General features: G+C 39.8%; 1 protein-coding gene across 2 annotated transcripts in view; it reads right to left on the reverse strand.

Moving 5' to 3' along the window:
* The window catches only part of col18a1a (collagen type XVIII alpha 1 chain a), a 106,424-nt gene that overhangs the window by 48,846 nt on the left and 37,978 nt on the right, over window positions 1–19,600 (reverse strand). The window contains exon 1 of one of the 2 annotated variants that reach the window (XM_083922062.1): window positions 6,483–6,883. The exons of the other annotated variant lie outside the window; for it this stretch is intronic. Coding sequence (XP_083778188.1) covers window positions 6,483–6,822 — 340 coding nt within the window. The 5' untranslated portion in view covers window positions 6,823–6,883. Of the gene's footprint in view, window positions 1–6,482; window positions 6,884–19,600 lie in introns of those variants that run through there. 2 annotated transcript variants of the gene reach the window in all.

A 19,600-nucleotide genomic window follows, 5' to 3' on the forward strand; every position in this document is an offset into this window, starting at 1 on the left:
TTGTCAAATGAACAGCAGGCATCATCAGCACACACACGTTTTCAAGCTTCCCAAACCACTCATTAGACAAACATCTCACCTAATAGGTCATTACTCACACTGCCCAGATGTGCATTCTGTCAGACTATGTTCAAAACTTACCAGGCGATGATCAAACGCTGCATGCATAAATTATCACTCTTTCTATCGTGATGTCATTGTGCTGGACACCATTAAAGAAAAAAGAAAGCTTGGAAGTGTAAATGAAGACAATTTCATTACCGAATCTAACGCAGATGGAAAGGTTTGACCTGCTTTTGCTAAAGTTCAGTGAAGTTCACTGTGCCTGTCATGCCTTCTCATGAGATCAAAACCTTCATCATTAGCATTTTAAGTGCAATTTCAGTTCAGGTTTTCCAAATAGCTTTTGTTAACCAATGACAGCTTCAAGGCCAATCGGGCACAGAAAAGGACCACTGATGAATGGAGCAGTGCCGGGTTTATGGCGCTAGTTTGTCTTGTCAAGAAGGCGGCTTACTGACCAGGAACTCTTTTTCATTTCCTAACATTCCAGAACGGGGCACCAGAGTTTGTGATGCCCTGTTGATAAAGCTGTATATACAGTGTGGGACTGTATATACAGCTTTGGGAAGTACAGGATCCTGTGTAATCCATGGGAAAACATTTGAACATCTGGACAGTCCCAGAAAACTTTGGGGTTTCAGCGACTCTGCTCCATCACCATTTAAAACATCCCTTGAGGCCTGCTGACAAGTTCAATGAGCTCTCCCCCTCACTCTGCAAAAGAAGCTGGTCAGTGGTCCGGCCTGTGTTTTGAATGTGAGAGTTCACCACCGGAGACATGAGAATGACTAGCCCAACATTGTAAAAAAAAAAAGAATGCTTATGTATTTGCAACATAAACTATTCCTGTCGTACTTGTCAGTCAATTGATTTAAAAGTAAATTAACTTGGTCACATTACGTGCTAGTTGTATTTGCCTACTGTTCATTTGATCCCAGTTTGATCTTAGCTTCAATGTATATCTGTCTGCTTACAGAGCTAAAAGTGAGTTATTTGTAATGCGTGTAATATTAAATCGATGTCAAGTACTTGGTGAAATCAATTTTATCTGGCAAAGTAAAATACTTCATATGATTTTTTTCTTTTAAATGACAAATATGCTTCACCTTTAAAAGCTAAAATACACACATTTACAACATTCAAACATGTTATTCCCATGGTCTAAGACACTTAACACTTAACATAAGCAACTCTTCCACATCCCAAAAGTAGAGGGCCACAACTCAAATTTGTGATGTCATCAAGTATAAAGTATGGAACTGCTTCATAGATAATGTATGGGTAAATATAGACATAAATACATAGATGACACTGAGAGCACCCAGGGGTGTTCTGAGTATATGTGCAGTTATTCTGAGTAAAGCTCATTTGGGTATAAAAAAGAAACAAAATCAGTCTCCATTCATTGTTTATAAAGCAGCTCCAGACTTCTCCGTTTTCTGTCTTTAGAGAAAGAGAGAGAGAGAGAATATCTTATGCTCACTAATATTGATTAAACTTCCTTAGGCTATGGGAATGTCATATTGGAATTTTTTTTATTTTATGAAATTGAATAAAGGTGATGTTCCCCTTTAAATGCCCACTTTGTTGCTAAAGAGAGAGTAAGAACATTAATACACACAGTGCACTAAACACACAGCAGCGCTTCGATAGTTTTATCATGTGCAAGGAGATATGGTAGGAAGAACATATCAACTCCATGAAATAAATGGTCCTTTCTTTATGCAAAGGATATTCTGTGAGCCTCTGGGCAAATTTTGCGTTATCTTTAACCTGAGGATGCAGAATGTCCGGAAAAACATATCAAACCAAAAACCACATCACAGTCCAGGAAGGAGATTTCATGTTGGCTTTCCCTGCAGACTAAGCTGTAATTCTCAAACCACAAAAAGGAAGATAGGCCTACCGCAAGCTGGGCACTTTACTCTTTGGGGAAGAGGTAATATGATAGTGTTCATGTTCTCTACCTGAAAGTGCAGGGTGTAAACAAACCTCTTGTCACATACAGCTAGCTTTTTAGAACTCTAGAACAAAATGGTATGTATGATATTCACAGAGGTAGAGTGGAAATGCTTCTAAATAGATTTAGAGCTGATTCAAAATGCTGAGGCAGCAGCGCTCTTGTTAAGAAACTGTTAAAACCTTCTTTAGTGTCAAAATTGGGCTATGATCCAGCTTGAGACATCCCTGTTATTCAGTACTATGTTTCGCAACACTGCTTCATCAGTTCTCATTTTCTGCCAGTGCAAGACAAACCAAAGAGGGCAATGAGTTTTTTGGCAGCAAAGAAGTCGGACTACACTGTGCCCATAATTGGAACCCTCCTGAGAGCCAAGTCAAAATGATTCCCTGGCAAGCAGCACACTGAAGAACTGGAGCCAGTTTTGGGCCTTCCTGTCATGAGATACAATATCAATCTCTGCTCAGTGGAACCATGGTGCTACAAATCCGTGTCAGGCCACCAAAAGGGTTTACAAGCCACAAAACAAAGATTAAATGTTCACCACCTTTCAATCCTTCATGACCCCCACAGAGATGAACAGGGACATGAGTCACTTTAACTACAATTAAACAGCCTAAACTAACTGAGAGTGATGGAGCTCCTCATACAGGATATAGTTTTACCGTCAAGAACTAACCAAAATAAATTGCTGTTGACCTCTAGACCCTGATATGAATGCCTGCTCATCTTTCAAGCAGGGGACTGGTAACCATGGAAATACATCATTAAAAGGCCTATTGTGCCCTAACAATCTTGTCTTACCACAGAGGTAGCCCCCCTGTGGTAAAAGAATCACATCTGACAGATTTCTTCAAATGTTTCCATGCACACCTATATCTCTGTAGTCTCTGTAGTCTTCCAACAGTAATATCCTGCATGCAAACATCTTTAGGCAATTTACAAACATTTCAGTGTAGAAACTGCTGAACTGTTTTTCTTGCCCCATGCAAAGCTGCCTTTAATATTAATACCAACCTTAAAAGGTGTAAGTATATCACATTCTTGTATGACAGCTCATAGTTAAATGATGTGTGGGTGTATCAAGGAGAATATGAGTGCCCTCCTCCCACACAAACAGAGTGTCTGAAGTTTCCCAGACACTGCATAGTAGGGGTTCTGATCAGTGAATCGAAGAGGTCAAAGAACTTGTAAATGGGTGGAAGTAGTAGAAAACAGCCAAAGAAAATGTTATTGGGCTAATGAAGTGGGAAATAAGGCATTTCTGGCTGTAGGGCACACATTTACAGAGCTTCGTAACACATTATCTTGGCTATTTATGTGTGACCTCATTCAGTTTTAAGCCCACCAACCTATTAACTACTTTTTAAACATTTACCGGTAAGACCACTGCCTGCTGCAGTAAGACGCTGGCATGAGGCTCTTTGTTAACAGAAACCATGTGGAGCTAGAATTCTCATAAGAAACGTGTAATTGACTCTGACATTTCACTTGTCTTGAGGATTTTGGGGGCAAAGAGACCTCCCAGGGACAGTAAGGTACATCAATTCTATTCCGCCTCACTCAACCATCACTCCAACAGGCAGTGTCCATTAGTAGAGTTTTAAGACAGCTGTGCTTAAATGAGTGATACCAGATGGTTTTGACTCTGGTGGCTCTATCCAAGAATGATTTAGAGTGACTACAAGTGATACCTTGAGGCTACTCTAACAGGTGATACCCAACACGAACATCTTAGTGGTGAACCAGCTTCTGGAGAGCCTGTAAAAGACGTCCTCAGGCTGTGAAGATGGCAACAAGATCATACTTTTTAAATGTGCCTTAGGTTACACATAGCAACACAAAAATGGAGTAGTTACAAACTCCTTAAACCTTATTTAACCTACTTAAATTCTTTAAAAAAAAAAAAAACCTCCAATGCTATATAATTCAAACAAATACAAATCTATTTGGGCTCAGATGCATCACTTAGTCCGCGAACCGGAGACATCTTGTCCACTCATGTCTGTCAATGAAGCACGCTGTCAGGAAGATAGTGAAGCTGTAAAAAGACACAGTCTTGAACTCCCAGTGATATGAAGTGAAAGTGGAGAGACGGGCAGTGGCCCTCTGAAAGGAATTAGGCTTCAAAGACTGGAATTTCAACCTTACTGAATTGAAACCCCTCAGCTCTAACAATGCTTGAAAGGGGATATTTCAAACAGCTATTTATCTGTGCTGGTAATTCAAATGCATTCACTGAATCCTAATGCACTCACCTGTTAAAATGTACAGCAACTTTCCAGCTGTGAATACTTTTGCCGAGCAAAAATCACTGATGCAACTATGACTGCTTTCCATGCATGTCAACCTAATCTGTCCATTTCTGAATGGGCAAATGCACATCGAGCTGCATTGATCTGTCAAAAGAGACATGCAATTCTACATGCCAAATTATCTACAGTTTCATGCACACTTTGTTTTTCAGAAGACAGATTCTGTCTTATAAAAAAAACGGTCTAAGGCAGAAAAAAATACAATTTGATTAGTACTTTAAATCTTATATATAATTATGTGGTAATAGATCATTTTAAACAGTGTTTTTTGATTCACACTTGGTTTGTGGCATGCATGTTTTAGGCTTGCTTAACACTATGAACAGTAAGTCTGTTGATGCTTTGCTGGCATCGCAGGATAGGATATACAGAATTCACAAAACCATGTAATGTCTATCTGAGCAAAATTATACCATTTTAATGAATAACTAACAGGAAATACACACCAGTTGGTTTGGCAATGAACTATAAAGCCACTGTACTGTGCGTGTGTATGTGCGTTATAATGCCCTTCAAGTATTAAGTCACATGCGAACCAAAGGACAAGGGGGACACATACATGCAACACTGTTAGGTGTGCTTGCATCATGCTTCAAACACAAGACAAACAAAGTAGAAGCATGCTTATCTTTCCTTCAAATTATGTTTTTGGGCATGGGAACCAAGGTATGTCAGTATTTTGGGTGGGTACCAGGTATTGGGTAGTGGGTAGAGGGAGGAAACGCCAGACAAACTGGGGAGTAGGGATACTGAAAACTGGTTGAAAATGAATCCAATAACTAGGATTCATTTGAACCAGCGATTACCTTTCTGGTTACTAACTGACACGCACTGATACCCATCGTCCTCCTCGCCTGGCAGAGTGTGGCACTCCACAGGGAAGCGTCCCTCATCCAGGAGTGTCCAGCAACTGTCCCGCAAGACTTCGCAGAAACTCCGGCAAGGCAACAGGACCAGAGAGCCACACTTTGGTACCAAGAGAAGGCAGAAAAACCACTCCAAACTATGGTGGCAAGATGACTTTAACAGCCATGCCCATTCGTTAAGGAGTACCTGGACTTCCTCCACACTGCTCTGGTGGAAGTAATTGGGAACAACAAACCTTTTCCCAACCATGGAGGAGCAGAAAGGGAGAGCAGTATCTAACAACAAGCATTGTGGGGATTCTAGAACTGGTGATGATTTAGCTACTTCTGTTCTGCTTTCAGCTGTTGACAACTTCCCTACAGCTGTCAGGCTAATAAAGGTAGCTTGGCTAGGCTCACTAACTGATGTTTGAGTAGCATCTAAGATGTGACTTATATGGCTGGTCATCACTTTCTGGCTTGTTGCTGATGCTTGACTGGGTACTTTAGGTTGGGCAGCTATGGGTATTAAGGTAGTGTCTGGTCTTTTACTAGCTTTTGGTGGTTGGGTAATTAATATTTTGGGGGTATAAGTTGGTGTTTGGGTTGTAGAAAGTGCCTGGCTAGAAAATGAAGCTTGTTTAGTCTGTAACACTTGGGTTGGTAAAGCTTCCTGGTTAGCTGTTTCACCAACTGGTAACTGAGTAACATCCATTATTTGGTTGTATTTAGGTACCTGGGTAGTCTCTACAGAGTTGTAGCCTACGCTTGGTGTTAGTAAGTCTCCCGGGGTAGAGTTTTCATGAGAATAACTTGTAAAATTAAAGTAATTAGCATTCAAACTAGAGCTACTGTTAAATGTTCTATTTTCTCTAGTGTTACTTGGGGTTTCAATAGAAAAATTAGGATTTTGCTCTGATTTTGTGATACCAAGATTATGGTCCTCATCTGTTCTGTTATGAATTACCAAGGTACTCTTTTGAAACTTCAAATTTAACTCATTTATTTGGGACACTGCACTTCTTTCACTATCTAATCCCCTATCATCAGTGGTCATCAATACTCCTTGTTCGTTTTCTTCAGAAAACCCCTTTGTTTCTAAGCCAGAGCTCCAGCTAGTTTTAGATCCTGTTGCAGATTCAGATTCAGACTTGAACACAGAGTCAGACCAAAGAGCTGACCTAGTGTCTGGTGCCAATTCAGACTCAAGCCAAGATCCTAGTCCTGAAAGATCTCCTGTAACCCTTAAATGATCAGATCCTCCAGAACCCATACCCTGTAGAGAAGATGTGCCATTACCAGGTTTACGTATGCGTGATGAAATCCCAGTTGTTCCCTTTTCTGATGCACGTTCATTCTCTGGTTGTGTTGTAGGCATTACAGTGGTCAGTCGAGGTCCCTCAGTGGTCTCATCCCAAGTGTGCACAACCTTTTGGATCCTGTGTCCCTCATCAATGATCCCAGCTCCATCCCTTGCAATATTCTCTGATGGTGGTTCTCCACTACCTGCTGGGCTGCCAGACCCCTCATTGTCCACTGTTGGGGGCAAAGTTGTAGTACCAGTCCAGGCCCAGAACCAGGCATCAGAGTGTACCACCCACAGGGTCAACAAAAACAAAACTCCAAACTGGGTCCTCATCTTGGGTATAATATCAAGTCTTGACCACGCCACCCACTTGATCAGGCTCCCAGAGTGAACTGTGACATGTCCACACTGCCTCTGCACTCCTCACACACACACTTTACAGTTCTGTGTCCACACACACTGCACTAGGCAGAGAGGAAAAGTGAAGAGGAGTGCCCCATTCAAAAGAGTAAAGGGGGGGAGCAGGAGGAGGTGCAGTCCGTATTGGCTGCCCTGGCAATATTATCTATCTTAACTCCTCCTTCCTCCTCCTTCTCCTTTTGTCACAGCAGTGAAAAGCGATCTATCCTGCTGACTGATACCTTAGAATTACGGCAGCCTTGCCTTTCAGTGTACAATACTGATGCTTTCAGTGTTTTACAGAGAAGAGCAATTTGTTCCCCTTGACTAGTTCTCTTTGTTAAAACATGATAATGGTAAAACTACATATCTAGCTTTTAAAAAAACTGCAGACTGTGTGAAACTACAGACGGAGCAATAGTTGTGCTCAAGTGATTTGAACAAATATAATGGAATGCTATTTTGTGGAGAAGGTTTTATCTAAAATAAATGTTAAGAGCTGTGCTAAATTCCCTCCAGTGGATTGAATTGGTCCCATTTCATTAAGATAATGCAATCAAAAATTGCACTAAACCACTAAATGTTCATTCAATCCCCTGGAGTCAGAAAAGGGTTAATTGCAACGGGTCTTCAAATTTAGATTAAGACAGTGTCAAAGTGTCAAAAATGCATTTCCTCATGCAAATTTGTCATTTTCTTCTCTTTCCACCACCCCTGCGTTCCTGCTCTACGTGGTACCAATTATTGTTAAATCCGGTTTAAGACCCTTGTTTTCAGTCATCTGTGGTTACTCAGTAATCCAGAACTCACTTTCTTGTCCGGACTGGTTTCTCACACTGCCTATGTGATCAGTTGACAGAGACCCTCAACATTTGCTAATGGGAGATTTGTGATAAAAGGAACATGAGGTTTGTGTCAGTGTCTCTCTAATAGTCTAATAGTGGGGTTTAAAATAAAGGCAGACATTTGTGAATGTAAACCTCAGTTGCTGATAGAAAGGAACCCTGGTCTATGGTGCACAGCATGCAACCATCCCAATAAAAAGGTTCCAGATGCTCATGTTGAGATGCATAAATGTCTTGACACGAGCTTGACAACTTTATCCTGTAGCTGCCTGTCATGGCCTGGGGTCACGGATGATCCAACTGACCCGTCTGCAAGATTACGTTTGTTTAGTCTAACAAAAGGGTAGGGCAAAGACATAGACATGGAAAGTAAGATGGGAAATTACTGACAACTAAAACGAAAAAGCTGAACACTGAACACTTAAAAGAAAACGCAATACATCCTTCATCAACATGTCATGTCTACAGAGAACACAAACTGCAAAGACTTTTTAACTGTGACCTTTTAAAGACAGTAACAATGTATAGCTCACTTAGTTATCACAAGGCCCAGCTATTTTTACACCTTTTGCCCTAATGACAATTTCAATGAAAGAAAATGTTGTGTCTAGTCATACCGTATGAAAAGCAGCTTTCTTTTGGGCAAATGTGACTAAAGGACTTGTGATTATCTTGACTTGGTGTCTGTCTGACTTTTATTAACAAGAATATTTGTTCCTTCAAGGAACAAAAAAGAAAAAACAGTCAATTTGTCACAACTAAAATAACTGATAAAGAATATGACTTCAAGAATACAAGATATAATTATTTCTGTCCTCAGTTCAGCAGCAGAATTCTCAGAGGCTAGTTGTGGCATGATTACAGTACATGTAGATTAGTTGACCCTTTAGGCAAGAAGGAGTTAACACTCCTAACTGAGCAATTGTTCACTCTAAAACTGTCAAAAATAGACATTTAAATTACAGCAGTTGCTGAAAAATTACATCTTTCCGTGGGAAACTCAATGTGAGTTTACAAGCAATGCTATGCAAGAAAGGGACCATCGAGAAACGTTTCAGGAAACATTAAAAGGGAACAGCTGATATGTTCTCAGTCACACGGTAATAATAAATGTGGTCAGACAAACTCAGTGATCAAAGTAATCTTTTGTCAATCTGTAAACCAAAATAAACGCCATGTTTATAGGGATGACTTGCTTAATAAACCCTAGGGTAATAAACCCTGTTGTGCCATAGGTAATGATTAACATAAACATGAGCCCTACCCCTCGAATGTACTCTGTGGTCAGTTGCTAATAGAACTGAATCTGAAAAATCAGTTAGGCTGTCACTTCTATCATGCAGCAAGCCTTCAAAAATAATATGATAATGTTGATCCAAAACGATTAGGTTAGGATTTTAGAACAAAAAAATAGAGAGTCATTCAAAGCAGATGACTGTTACTTAATGACGGCAGAGGAGCCTTCTACACCGGCATGATTTGCTCTTTTATCTTCCCTTTACGTTCTTTTAACTACACACGATGCCAAATCCTAATGACTCACAGAATCCAGACAGAAGAAGCAATTAAGAGTAAGACTTCAATCAGTGTTATTATTCCAAAGATGACAGTTAGCTGAAGATGTTTTCGTATGACAGTGAAACATAAAAGATTTTAAAGAGATTGAAAATATTTATACACACTTAAAAAAACTTGCCAAAACACTTGGGTGGCCAAGCATATACCCTGTTACCCTAAAGAGGTACTTGCTTAAAAGACAAAATGGCACTTAATTAAGTTACTACGCTTTTGGAGTGACAGTTTTTTCACCACAGGTAATCTGCAGATATGATTACATACCTTGAACTTGTCAAAAGTCCCTCTTTTCAACATTCCTTTAATCTACTGTTGTTGGTATAGAGTACAGGCTTCGAGAGTCAACACGGCCAAAAGACTTCCTGTTTTCAAGGGTGGCATTTGAAATTGGAACAGGTAATTACAGCAAGAATGGTTGAAAAGTTTGGACTACGTTGTACATGAAAGATAATATGGAGGCTAAAAAGAGAAATGCATCCAATGTACTTTGCTGATGACACATTTTTTACCGGGGGAGTCCAAGAGGTCAGATAAGCTTTCCTTTTAAGTGTATGTTGCTCCGGAATGTGAAAAAAAAGTTTCTTGGGGGGACTAACTATTTTAATTCATTTTTATTTAACAGAAAACAACAGCTTGGTAATTGTTTTCAATGAAATGAAGCTTCATGACTATATGCAGAAATGTATTTTAAAAAATTAGGTTTATATTTGTAACTAATGTTCTTACACATATATGGATAAGATAAGATATCATGTGAATAGTAATACAGCATCATTTTCCCAGTATAAGTCAAGAATGACTTGACAAATGAGGTGGTTCCTATTCTAGAGACTGTTGTGTAGTGAAAGCATGTCCTTTATATGGTTTAAGAACTTCCCTTTAACAAAGTTCACACGCTGGTCACTGCAGCCTGCTGACAGAGGACCATAATCTCAGCAGAAATCTCTAGTCATCTAAAGGGTCAGTACACCCAAATTACAAAAACATGTAATGTTTACATGCTTTGCGCACCACTGCTGGAATTCCATTCACCTCCATTGTCCTTAGGTGGTGGCAATAATCGTGGCAGCAAATAAAACCAATAATAAAACTAAAATTATCTCTATGGCTCAACACCTAGAGATGATTTTAATTATTTTAATTAACTTATAGTCAGCAATTCCTGGTTTGTTGCCTGTACCCAGCAACAAACAGAACTCAACAATAAAAGTTGCCAGGATGCCATTGACAACCATTTTGAAAAATTGGCAACCAATTCCTGGCCTTGGTTGCTATCTGTCACAACCACTTTTTTAACATGTAAAAAGACAGAAAAACGTGGACAGCAAAATCATTTAAAAAATATATTCTTGTTGCATTAGAGATATTTGAATATTGCTGTTGCAGATGGACCGGCACCAGAATAGTCTGCAGGCGACGCTGGACATGTGTTCATGCATTAACTGGCCTGTTTTAGAGACAATGACGAACCAAATCAGCTGTTTGACTGCGGGGTTAAAAGTTCGACTAACCTTTCAACATCCCAAAGAAATCTGCAAATTGATTTCACTGAAAAAAGCCATTTGTGAAGATTTGCCAGGCAAAGTATATCCCAGCATGTTTGAGCTGGACTGTATCATTCTGTTTCCGGAAGTGAGGTTGGACAAATTAACTGATAACACTTAAGACTGTTAAGTATCAGATATAATACAAACTACAAACACATTTGTTTGGTTACTGAAATAAAGCCTTTATTCTTTGATGTCACATATTCATTATGAAGTAGATGTATATCTGCATAGCATCTTAATTATGCAAAATAATCAGTTTTGGCAACCAAGAGCTGATGCAACTTTTAAAAGCTAGTGTTGGGGCGGTGGGTGGCACAGTGGTTAGAGCAGTCTCCCCATGTAAAGAGGCTTAAGGTCCTTGGGGCAGCGAACGTGAGTTCGACTCCAACCTGCGGCCCTTTGCTGCATGTCTCCTCCTCTCTCTCTCAGCCCATTTCCTGTCTGTCCTTTCTAATAAAAAGACTTGAAAACTGCCAAAAAAAATCTTTAAAAAAAAGCTAGTGTTGAGCCCTAACACATAAAATGTGTCTAATTTGTTCAATGTTGGAAAATGAGATCAATACAAATCCATCACATCATTATAACTAATGTGGAATCAAACTATACAAACACAGACTTCATGCATTTACTGTTTTACTTTTGCCATGAATACTGTTCACTGCCCACTAAGAAAGAAAAGCCTTTATCACACGACCGCAAAAGTGACATTCCTTATAAAAATCCATAATGTCTGTGACCTGTGAAATCCAGAGATGTTTGAGCAGGGGATGAACTGAAATTCCTAGCCTCCCCAGTGTCTGTCCTCACAATACACAAACAAAAGCATGAAACCTAAGACGGGGATGAGTTAGAGGGCTGAGACCATCAATGGGAGGATGAATGATCGACTAATTACAACACCAACAAAACAACTGCTGAACATAATCCATTAGAGGCCAAAGGTGTCCACTGCACAGCAGTATTTTATGCCAAACTCTCATTCAGATATTGAATTCCATATGCAGAGTGCCAATTTCATCGGTGCTAAATATAGTTTTTATTAATAATTAAAGACTATGAGTGCACATGTGTGCAACGCAATCTCCTACCCAGCTGGCTCTGTTAAGAGGGAAACTTTACGTTTCAATTGCAGTTTACAAGGCTTCTTCTCTATTAACCTTAATGTTAATTTAACACTTGAACTGTCACTTCGCTTCTGAAAACATCTTATGTTTGCACTTCATCATTCAAAGGCTTTACCGGCATTAAGGGTTCTACTGCAACACCAATACTTTACAGCAAGGCATTGAGACACTGCAACTGCATTAGGTAAAAAAGTGTTACTAATAGATTTCGCCAAGTAACTTTCAAGTTGATTACCTACATGAAAATATATGGTTTCTGTATTACAAGTTTTCTGAAATGTTCTGTTAAATATGCAAATGAGGCATTACGATATGAAATACATGTTAATTTGCATACATTTACATACACGACATAAAGAAGAAAATACTGTCAACAGCCATGAAAAGAACCTTTTCCTGTGTATTTAGTAATAAAATTGAACCCAAATCAGGCTATGAATGATGTATGAACTAACCCCTCTGTAAAAAATAGAATATATAAAGGAATGAAACTAGAAAGTGTAGTGTATCTAAGTGCTACTGAAGTTGAGATTTCTGGCTCAAAGTGATAAATTTGGCCTTTGAAGAAGTCTATCATAAAATCCATTACATTTGGTATTGTAGGTGAATAGTGTAAACCCTGTTTCAACTAATATATATATCACCATGAAACTTTCCTATTTGATTACTGACATTAAAGTGAAATTCCAGCAAAATACACTCATCAAATAAGCCATTGAGACAATTTTTTTTCGTTTAGCAACTATTAACAGAGTCGCTAACAGTTGCTAAAAGCTGATTAGCTTTGGGCAGTATGGTTTAACCACTAATACTGCTGAAAATAACAGCAAACCTCTACAGTAGCATGAGAAGAGTCCCTACACAGAAAACAAAGCACCAATGGGCTCCTTCCTTGTGGATTGCACTTGAATGGACTTTACTACGAGAAGAGCTGGTACTGGGGCCAGGTAAGTCTTTCAAAACACTCTTTTAATAAGCTTCAGGTTCACTAACTACGTTGTTGGTGCTTCGGTTAATGTGTAAGGACTCTTCTCTTCTCACTCAAAGACAAAGTGTAGTAAAGTAATCACCCAAATGTGTATAATGGTTGTTTTCCTTCCACTAGTCCGAAAGAAGACGCAAAATATCCCAACATTTCAAAATGACCCCCAGTTTCGCCTTAAGACTACATTCTGTACAAAGAGAGGCATGAAGCCAAACACGTGTTACAACACAACACTGACAATACAAAAACGTGAGGCTCTATTCTCTGTAGCCCTTGGAGCAGCTAAAGGGCCTTTTGCCAGCCCTCCCTGCACCTTCACTGATGTTATTTCAGCAAGGGAGGGTCGTTGACCTCTCGCTGTGAGTCGCCTTGCAGTCATCGTCTCAGTGGTTATACAAGCATTAAGCTCCGAGGCACTCAGAGCTGGGAGTTTTAAATGACACACAAGCGGGATGTCCACAGACACTCATGAACGAGCCCACATATGGTTGAAATACATCGTGCACACACACACACACACAAACAAACAAACTTGGGCTGCCGTCGCACAGCATGTCACAGCTGAGCAGCAGTGTAAACAGTGAGATACTAACAGACAAACTACAGCGAACATATGGCTGAAACACACAGGACTCCCATAAACCTTGTCACAGCTGAGCAGGAGTGTAAACATATCTCATTTGAATCGACCACAGACATAGTATCACATGGGAAAATGCCGGAAATACCATCATCTGACAATATCCATCCATTCTATCGACTGCACATGCTACGTTTTTAGCAAAAAGAGAACTACTCCCATCTGACCCTGTATCCCTGAGCCACATGTGGCAACATAGTGGGGAATCTGTACAGTAAAGGGACTATTCACTGGCATTCAGGCTAAATTTAAGGCCTGTTCCCCCTCTATTAAAGGCACAATTTGCAATTTGCGGGCATGCACCCTTGTTCCAGTCTTGTGACAATTAGTGAAATATACTGTATGTCCCAGAATGTAAACTTTACTTTCTCTTGAGCAAAGGTTAGGCTTGCTGGCTGACAAGCATGGTGACACCAGACAACAGAACAGCCACTGATCCTGTGCTGAGAATGCACATATACGGTGCTTCTATACTGCTACTCTACACAGGACAAATGCTGTGCCTGAATGAAAGCCCCTAATTCAAATGACATCTTCTATCACATCTCTTAGATCTCCCACCAGTCAATGTGTGTCACTGGCTGTGTGAGACAGCCAGAGAATGAGAGGTGGGGGGTTGGCTAACAGAATGGAGGTCAGAAGGTCACAACTATCAGATTAGGAGGGAAAGGGGTCCCGTTTCCCACAAATAGAGACTTATCACAGTCCTGGAGTGGCCTGTAGGAGCAGGTTGCGAGTGAGTAACATAGTCTGCAGTATAAATGCCTACTATTAAGACATGATGACTACGGACTGAGGGCCGAAACACGTCTGTTTCCTTCTGCTGCTGTGCGGATGACTTCAAAACTATGAGTTGAGCATGCCAGTTCTTTTGTTTGAACTATTGTAAACCCAAACTGTTTCAGCTGGTAAAATGTATCGTCGATGGAAGAGCTTCAGACTAGGGCAATCTACATTGGTGTGGACATGAAAAGAAGAAATATGAATCAGGTAGTCCGCATCAATAAAGAAATCTGTAATGATCTGTTTTAATTCAGAATGCTCAGAATATTGGTACTACAGGCCATGTCTTGTACTCCAGGAAGGGGGCATTCCTAAAATGCACTGTCTTTCTGAACCATTGTTCTGCTCTGACACGCCACTGGTAAATTAGGCAGTTTTTGTTCTATTCGCTAAGGCAAAATGGAGACCTGATTGGATAATCATGACACCAATCCATTTAAGAAGTAATGTGAGTACACTCGTCAAAAAAACCATTGAAACATTTTTTTGTGTGTGTATGAACGATTAACAGAGAAATCCCGAACTGGCTGCAGATGTTCTCTCAGTCTGTGGTTGCAAGCCCCATCTTCTTTGCTGCGGTGTCCTGGGGTGCCGGCATCAAGGCAAAGGACACCAACAGACTGAACAAACTGATTAGGAAAGTAGAGTGTTGGAGGTGGTGGAGGACAGGGTGCTGCTAGCAACCATGGACAATCCCTCTTACCCCCTCCACAAGAAACTGGACGAGCTGAAGAGCAGCTTCAGCAACAGACTGATCCAACCCCAGGAAATCATTCCTACCCAAGGCAATAAGACTTTCAATTCATAAACCTCCGTCAGAGCCTCAATCCCCCACCTGGACTAAATCAGATCTGGAAATTCTTGCACATTCTCATATATTATACCCATACTACATATCCCATACATATATATTATATCATATATTGCATGTGCATATACATTGGTATTTTATTTTACCATCATCCTGCCACAGCACCTTACTATTCATTCATTCATTTATCTCGTTTTATCTCATGCTGATGTCTAAGTGCCCATGTTCCGTTATATGTTTCTACTTATTTCTTATACCGAGATATTTCTATTTTTTATTTTATCTTATTTTTATTCGATTGTATTGTATCATATTCAGTTGTAACAAAATAATTTTCCCTCTGGGATGAATAAAGTAATTATCTATCTATCTATCTATCTATCTATCTATCTATCTATCTATCTATCTTTCAAGCGTCTCCACTGAACAGGGCAGTATCCTTTAGAAAGAGACAGCCGGGCAGACAGAGCCCTGCAGGGTTCCTCGCAGTCCTGCTCAGGCAAGCAGAAACAGCTTGGCTGTCACTCTGAATAAGACACATTCCATAACAACGGGAGAATATGTAGCCTGTGGGGCCTGAGCAACAGTTACAGTATAGGAGAGAGGTACTGAATACGGGATAGAAGGGAGACACCCATGTTTTACCATCTTTAACACATTGAAGAAACGTCATTTTTTAAGAAAACACTTTTACTTATCGAGCAGGGCAGATCAAAGCTAGACTGCTGTTCGGCACATAGAGTGTACACTGAACTATACTGTGTGTTTCACTGTCTGAAGCACAATCAAATCCCTGGTGACCCATTTTCTGATTGGTTCCTTTGTTGATTATTTGGATTGAGATCTAATCAAACCCCATGAAACATGTATGTTTTGAGAACTGCTGCCCATGCACCAGCAAAACAGAGAAATTCTTTACATCAATTAATGTAAATAAGCCAAAAATGCTAAAATAACTCACGGTCGCATAGCTATCAAGATGGTCACGTTACAAGGAAATTCCAGTTTCACTGAGCTTTATCATCACTCTCAGGCAAAACTGCCACATGAATATTACACTGAAGGAAGGACTCTAAGGAATTGTCTTATTAGGTTGTAACTTGGAACAAGACATAGTCAAAGACAAAGAGATGTGATGCAGGAAATAAGCTACGGATTGAAAAACAAAAGCCTATCACTGTCAAGTTTAACAAAATCCCACTCTAAAAAAGACCACTTTCTTTTACCTGTAATGACTCCACTACTTAGTGCACTGTGAAGTCAGAGCATCCGGAAATGTCAAAACTGTAATTGGCCCACGATGCCTTGGGGGTGTTACCTGAACTAATGACAGACATGGTATTGATTCTTCTGAGAGCTGAAATGGCAAAGCAAATGACTCAAATAGATGTTTACATGTAAATGTGTGTTTACTCAGAAAGACACTTTTTACACTCTGACATTTAAAACTTAGAAGAGGGTGTTTTCTAGTAATGTTGGTTAAGGAATAATATACCCAGAGCCCTTTGCGACACACAGTCTTTACCACCGACGTACACGTAAGCAGAGGACTACAGCTGCATCACAAACAAGCAGCTCTCATGGGGCTACAGTAGTATTTTAGACTGTATCACTTCACATCCCAGAGTAGTGAGGTGCAGCTGTGGGGAAATAGCTTCCTCTACTGTCCACAGTGTGAACTACAACTAGCTGCAGCAACAAACACAATACGGCGTTAATCACACAGACTTGCCTACGTCTAGAGTAAACTGATTGATCTTAAACTACATTTAAAAAGCAACCACAACAGAATGAATGCCGTTTTTGGGGCCATTACACCAAATTCCCATCCCCAGGACATAACATGCAGAAATATGCACTAAAAGTATCTATAATACACTATATTATCAAGCAAAAATAGCATTTTAGCCGATCCCTGCCCTCTAATAGTACATCAAAATGCATACAATGAGTCCTTCAGAAATCTCATTCTGTTTACAAGCTGCATGATCAACTGTAAGTAGCACCATCTGAGTCTCCTGCAGGCCTGGGGAAGATCAAAACTAAGTTCTCTCACTCTATTTTCTAAAGGTAATATTGACAGATACTTCAGTCCTATTTCTCATACGAGGAATGTGTCATTAAGAAACAAATGTAAACAAAATGTAATGTATGTTATTCGATTCAGAGATGAAAAAAAAAGCAAACCGAAGTTTAATTTTAAACAGTTACAACATCCAAATGGCACTGATTCGGCAGAATGGGCCCTTTTTTCATCCAATGGAGTCCAATACAACCAGTTTACTTAACACAGATGGCTGTGTTGTCTCATGAACAGATATTAAACAATGAACGGTCAAATCAGCTGCTCTTTGACACACTGTCCCACATCCTTGCTGCTGCAGATTGCTCCGAATGATGACAAAAAGAGAACCTTACTAGACAGTCGGCGCTCCCCTAACAAAAACACACCTGCGGAAAATCAAACACAACATCCATGAGGCCTGTCAACAGCAAACGGCCCCACCTGGCAGATAAGGCAAAGGCTCAAGAAGCTGAGGAAAAAAACTAGAATATCTCTCAAATGTGTATGTTGCTTGCTTTGTGCAGTATTGCATGTAGAGAGAATGGCTGTATTACACACTTTTTAATACGATGCTCACTAAAGATAACAATCTAATTACAAGGTGTTTTTTTTCATCCGCTACACCACTGTGGCATAACTCTCAACACACCTGAACTGTAGATGTCACAGCACAAAGAAAAACCACAGACATGTGTTCACATATATGACGTTCCTTGAATGATGGGAGTAGGCTATTACAGCCTTAAAGGTGTCGCCCCTTTGACATTTAATAGCGCATGAAATGACTCGCAAGAAGACTTATGGATAGATTATAGAATTATCACTGCTGCCAAAGTAAACCTCTTTTTCACTCAAGCAATTAAATAATACGTGTTTCATCTTTATGCCAAAAATGCACAGAATGTCTGCATTAAGCCTTACTTTAAAGACGCAGGGTAGCATTTCACACCAGCAGTTCTGAAAGTTTACTTGTGCTGTTCACTGTTTCCATCAGCAGAGGGAGACCAAATCACTGCAAGGTTTATGATGGGGTTCAATGGGACAGTACATACACTTTGGTCACAGGGCTGGCATCAGCATGCACACAAACGCACAACACACACACATATCAAATGAGAAACAGGTGGGGCAGACACACAGGATGACAAAGTCCATCCAGGTCTTCAGAGGAATCAGAGCCCAAATATTTAGTGACACTGTCCTGAAGCAAAGTGCCACGTTGCACACAGATGAGTCATTTAGTTTCATTAATGGTATTTTTTCATTTAGTAATGCCCGATGAAACTTCATTAATAATGCTCATTTCCTTTTATCTTTTTTTTATAATAATAAATTATAACATATTAAGAATAGAACAGTAGCTGAAACACCGTACCTCTATTTAAAGCCAAGTTACATATTAAAGTATGCATTTACAGCATTTAAGTGAAAACAACAAATTTCCCTACTAAATCAAGGCACCTTACTCCAAAAGTGGCTGCTTTTTTTTTTTTTTAATGGTGATTCGTTTCAAAAACCCGAATGATAGTTCATTCTGTTCCTTGCTGACGTGAGTAAGGACAAATCAGAACTTGATTGTTTAGAACAGTGACACAAATACTTGAACTGAAAGAAGTGAATGAAGTCCTCTTCTCAGGGTCTGTCTCTTAAAAATGAGTTTACTGTAAAATACCCTTGAAAATGTCTTCATTCTAACAAATAAAGGAGAACAAAATAAAGAAATGAATCAATTCACTTTCCAAAGCCTGTCTCAATCCATCCACAGTAAAGGAACCCAATATAATGCTCAGAAAATCTGTAGACTTACATTTGAATCTATCAAGAATAGACAAAGAGGCTAAGAGTATGTTCTTTTTCAAAAAACTGCCTGGTGCGACTTTGGGTGAACTTGAAGCAAAGGGTCATCCCACTCTGACAAATCATTTACCTGCTCCCTAGACCTGAAAAGAATGGAGAGGGACTCTCCCACACCTGGAATTCAGACACTCTGCTTGTCTGTGGGCAGGGTTAGAGGGTCACAGAGTTGGAAATGTCACATTCAGGTTAGCTACATATTTACCACACAATATCTGGGTCTGATGACCCGTAGATATTAATAACGGCATTCTAACATGAACATTTGGTGTGGCAGAAAAGGCATTAGATATGATATTATTAGTGATTGCTGGTATTATTACTGATTTGTTTTTTCTTCTCATTGTGGTAGAGAACAGGGTCATTTGAAGGCACCAGGTGGCTACAGGTCAGAGAATTGAGCCCTTTAGTTGGAGGGGTTCGGTTTCACTCTCAAGACCAGCTGGGAAAATCTGGATTGAGGGAATAAATTAGTGATAC

Source organism: Echiichthys vipera (genome assembly GCF_963691815.1).
Source record: "Echiichthys vipera genome assembly, chromosome: 10".
NCBI lineage: Eukaryota > Metazoa > Chordata > Actinopteri > Perciformes > Trachinidae > Echiichthys > Echiichthys vipera.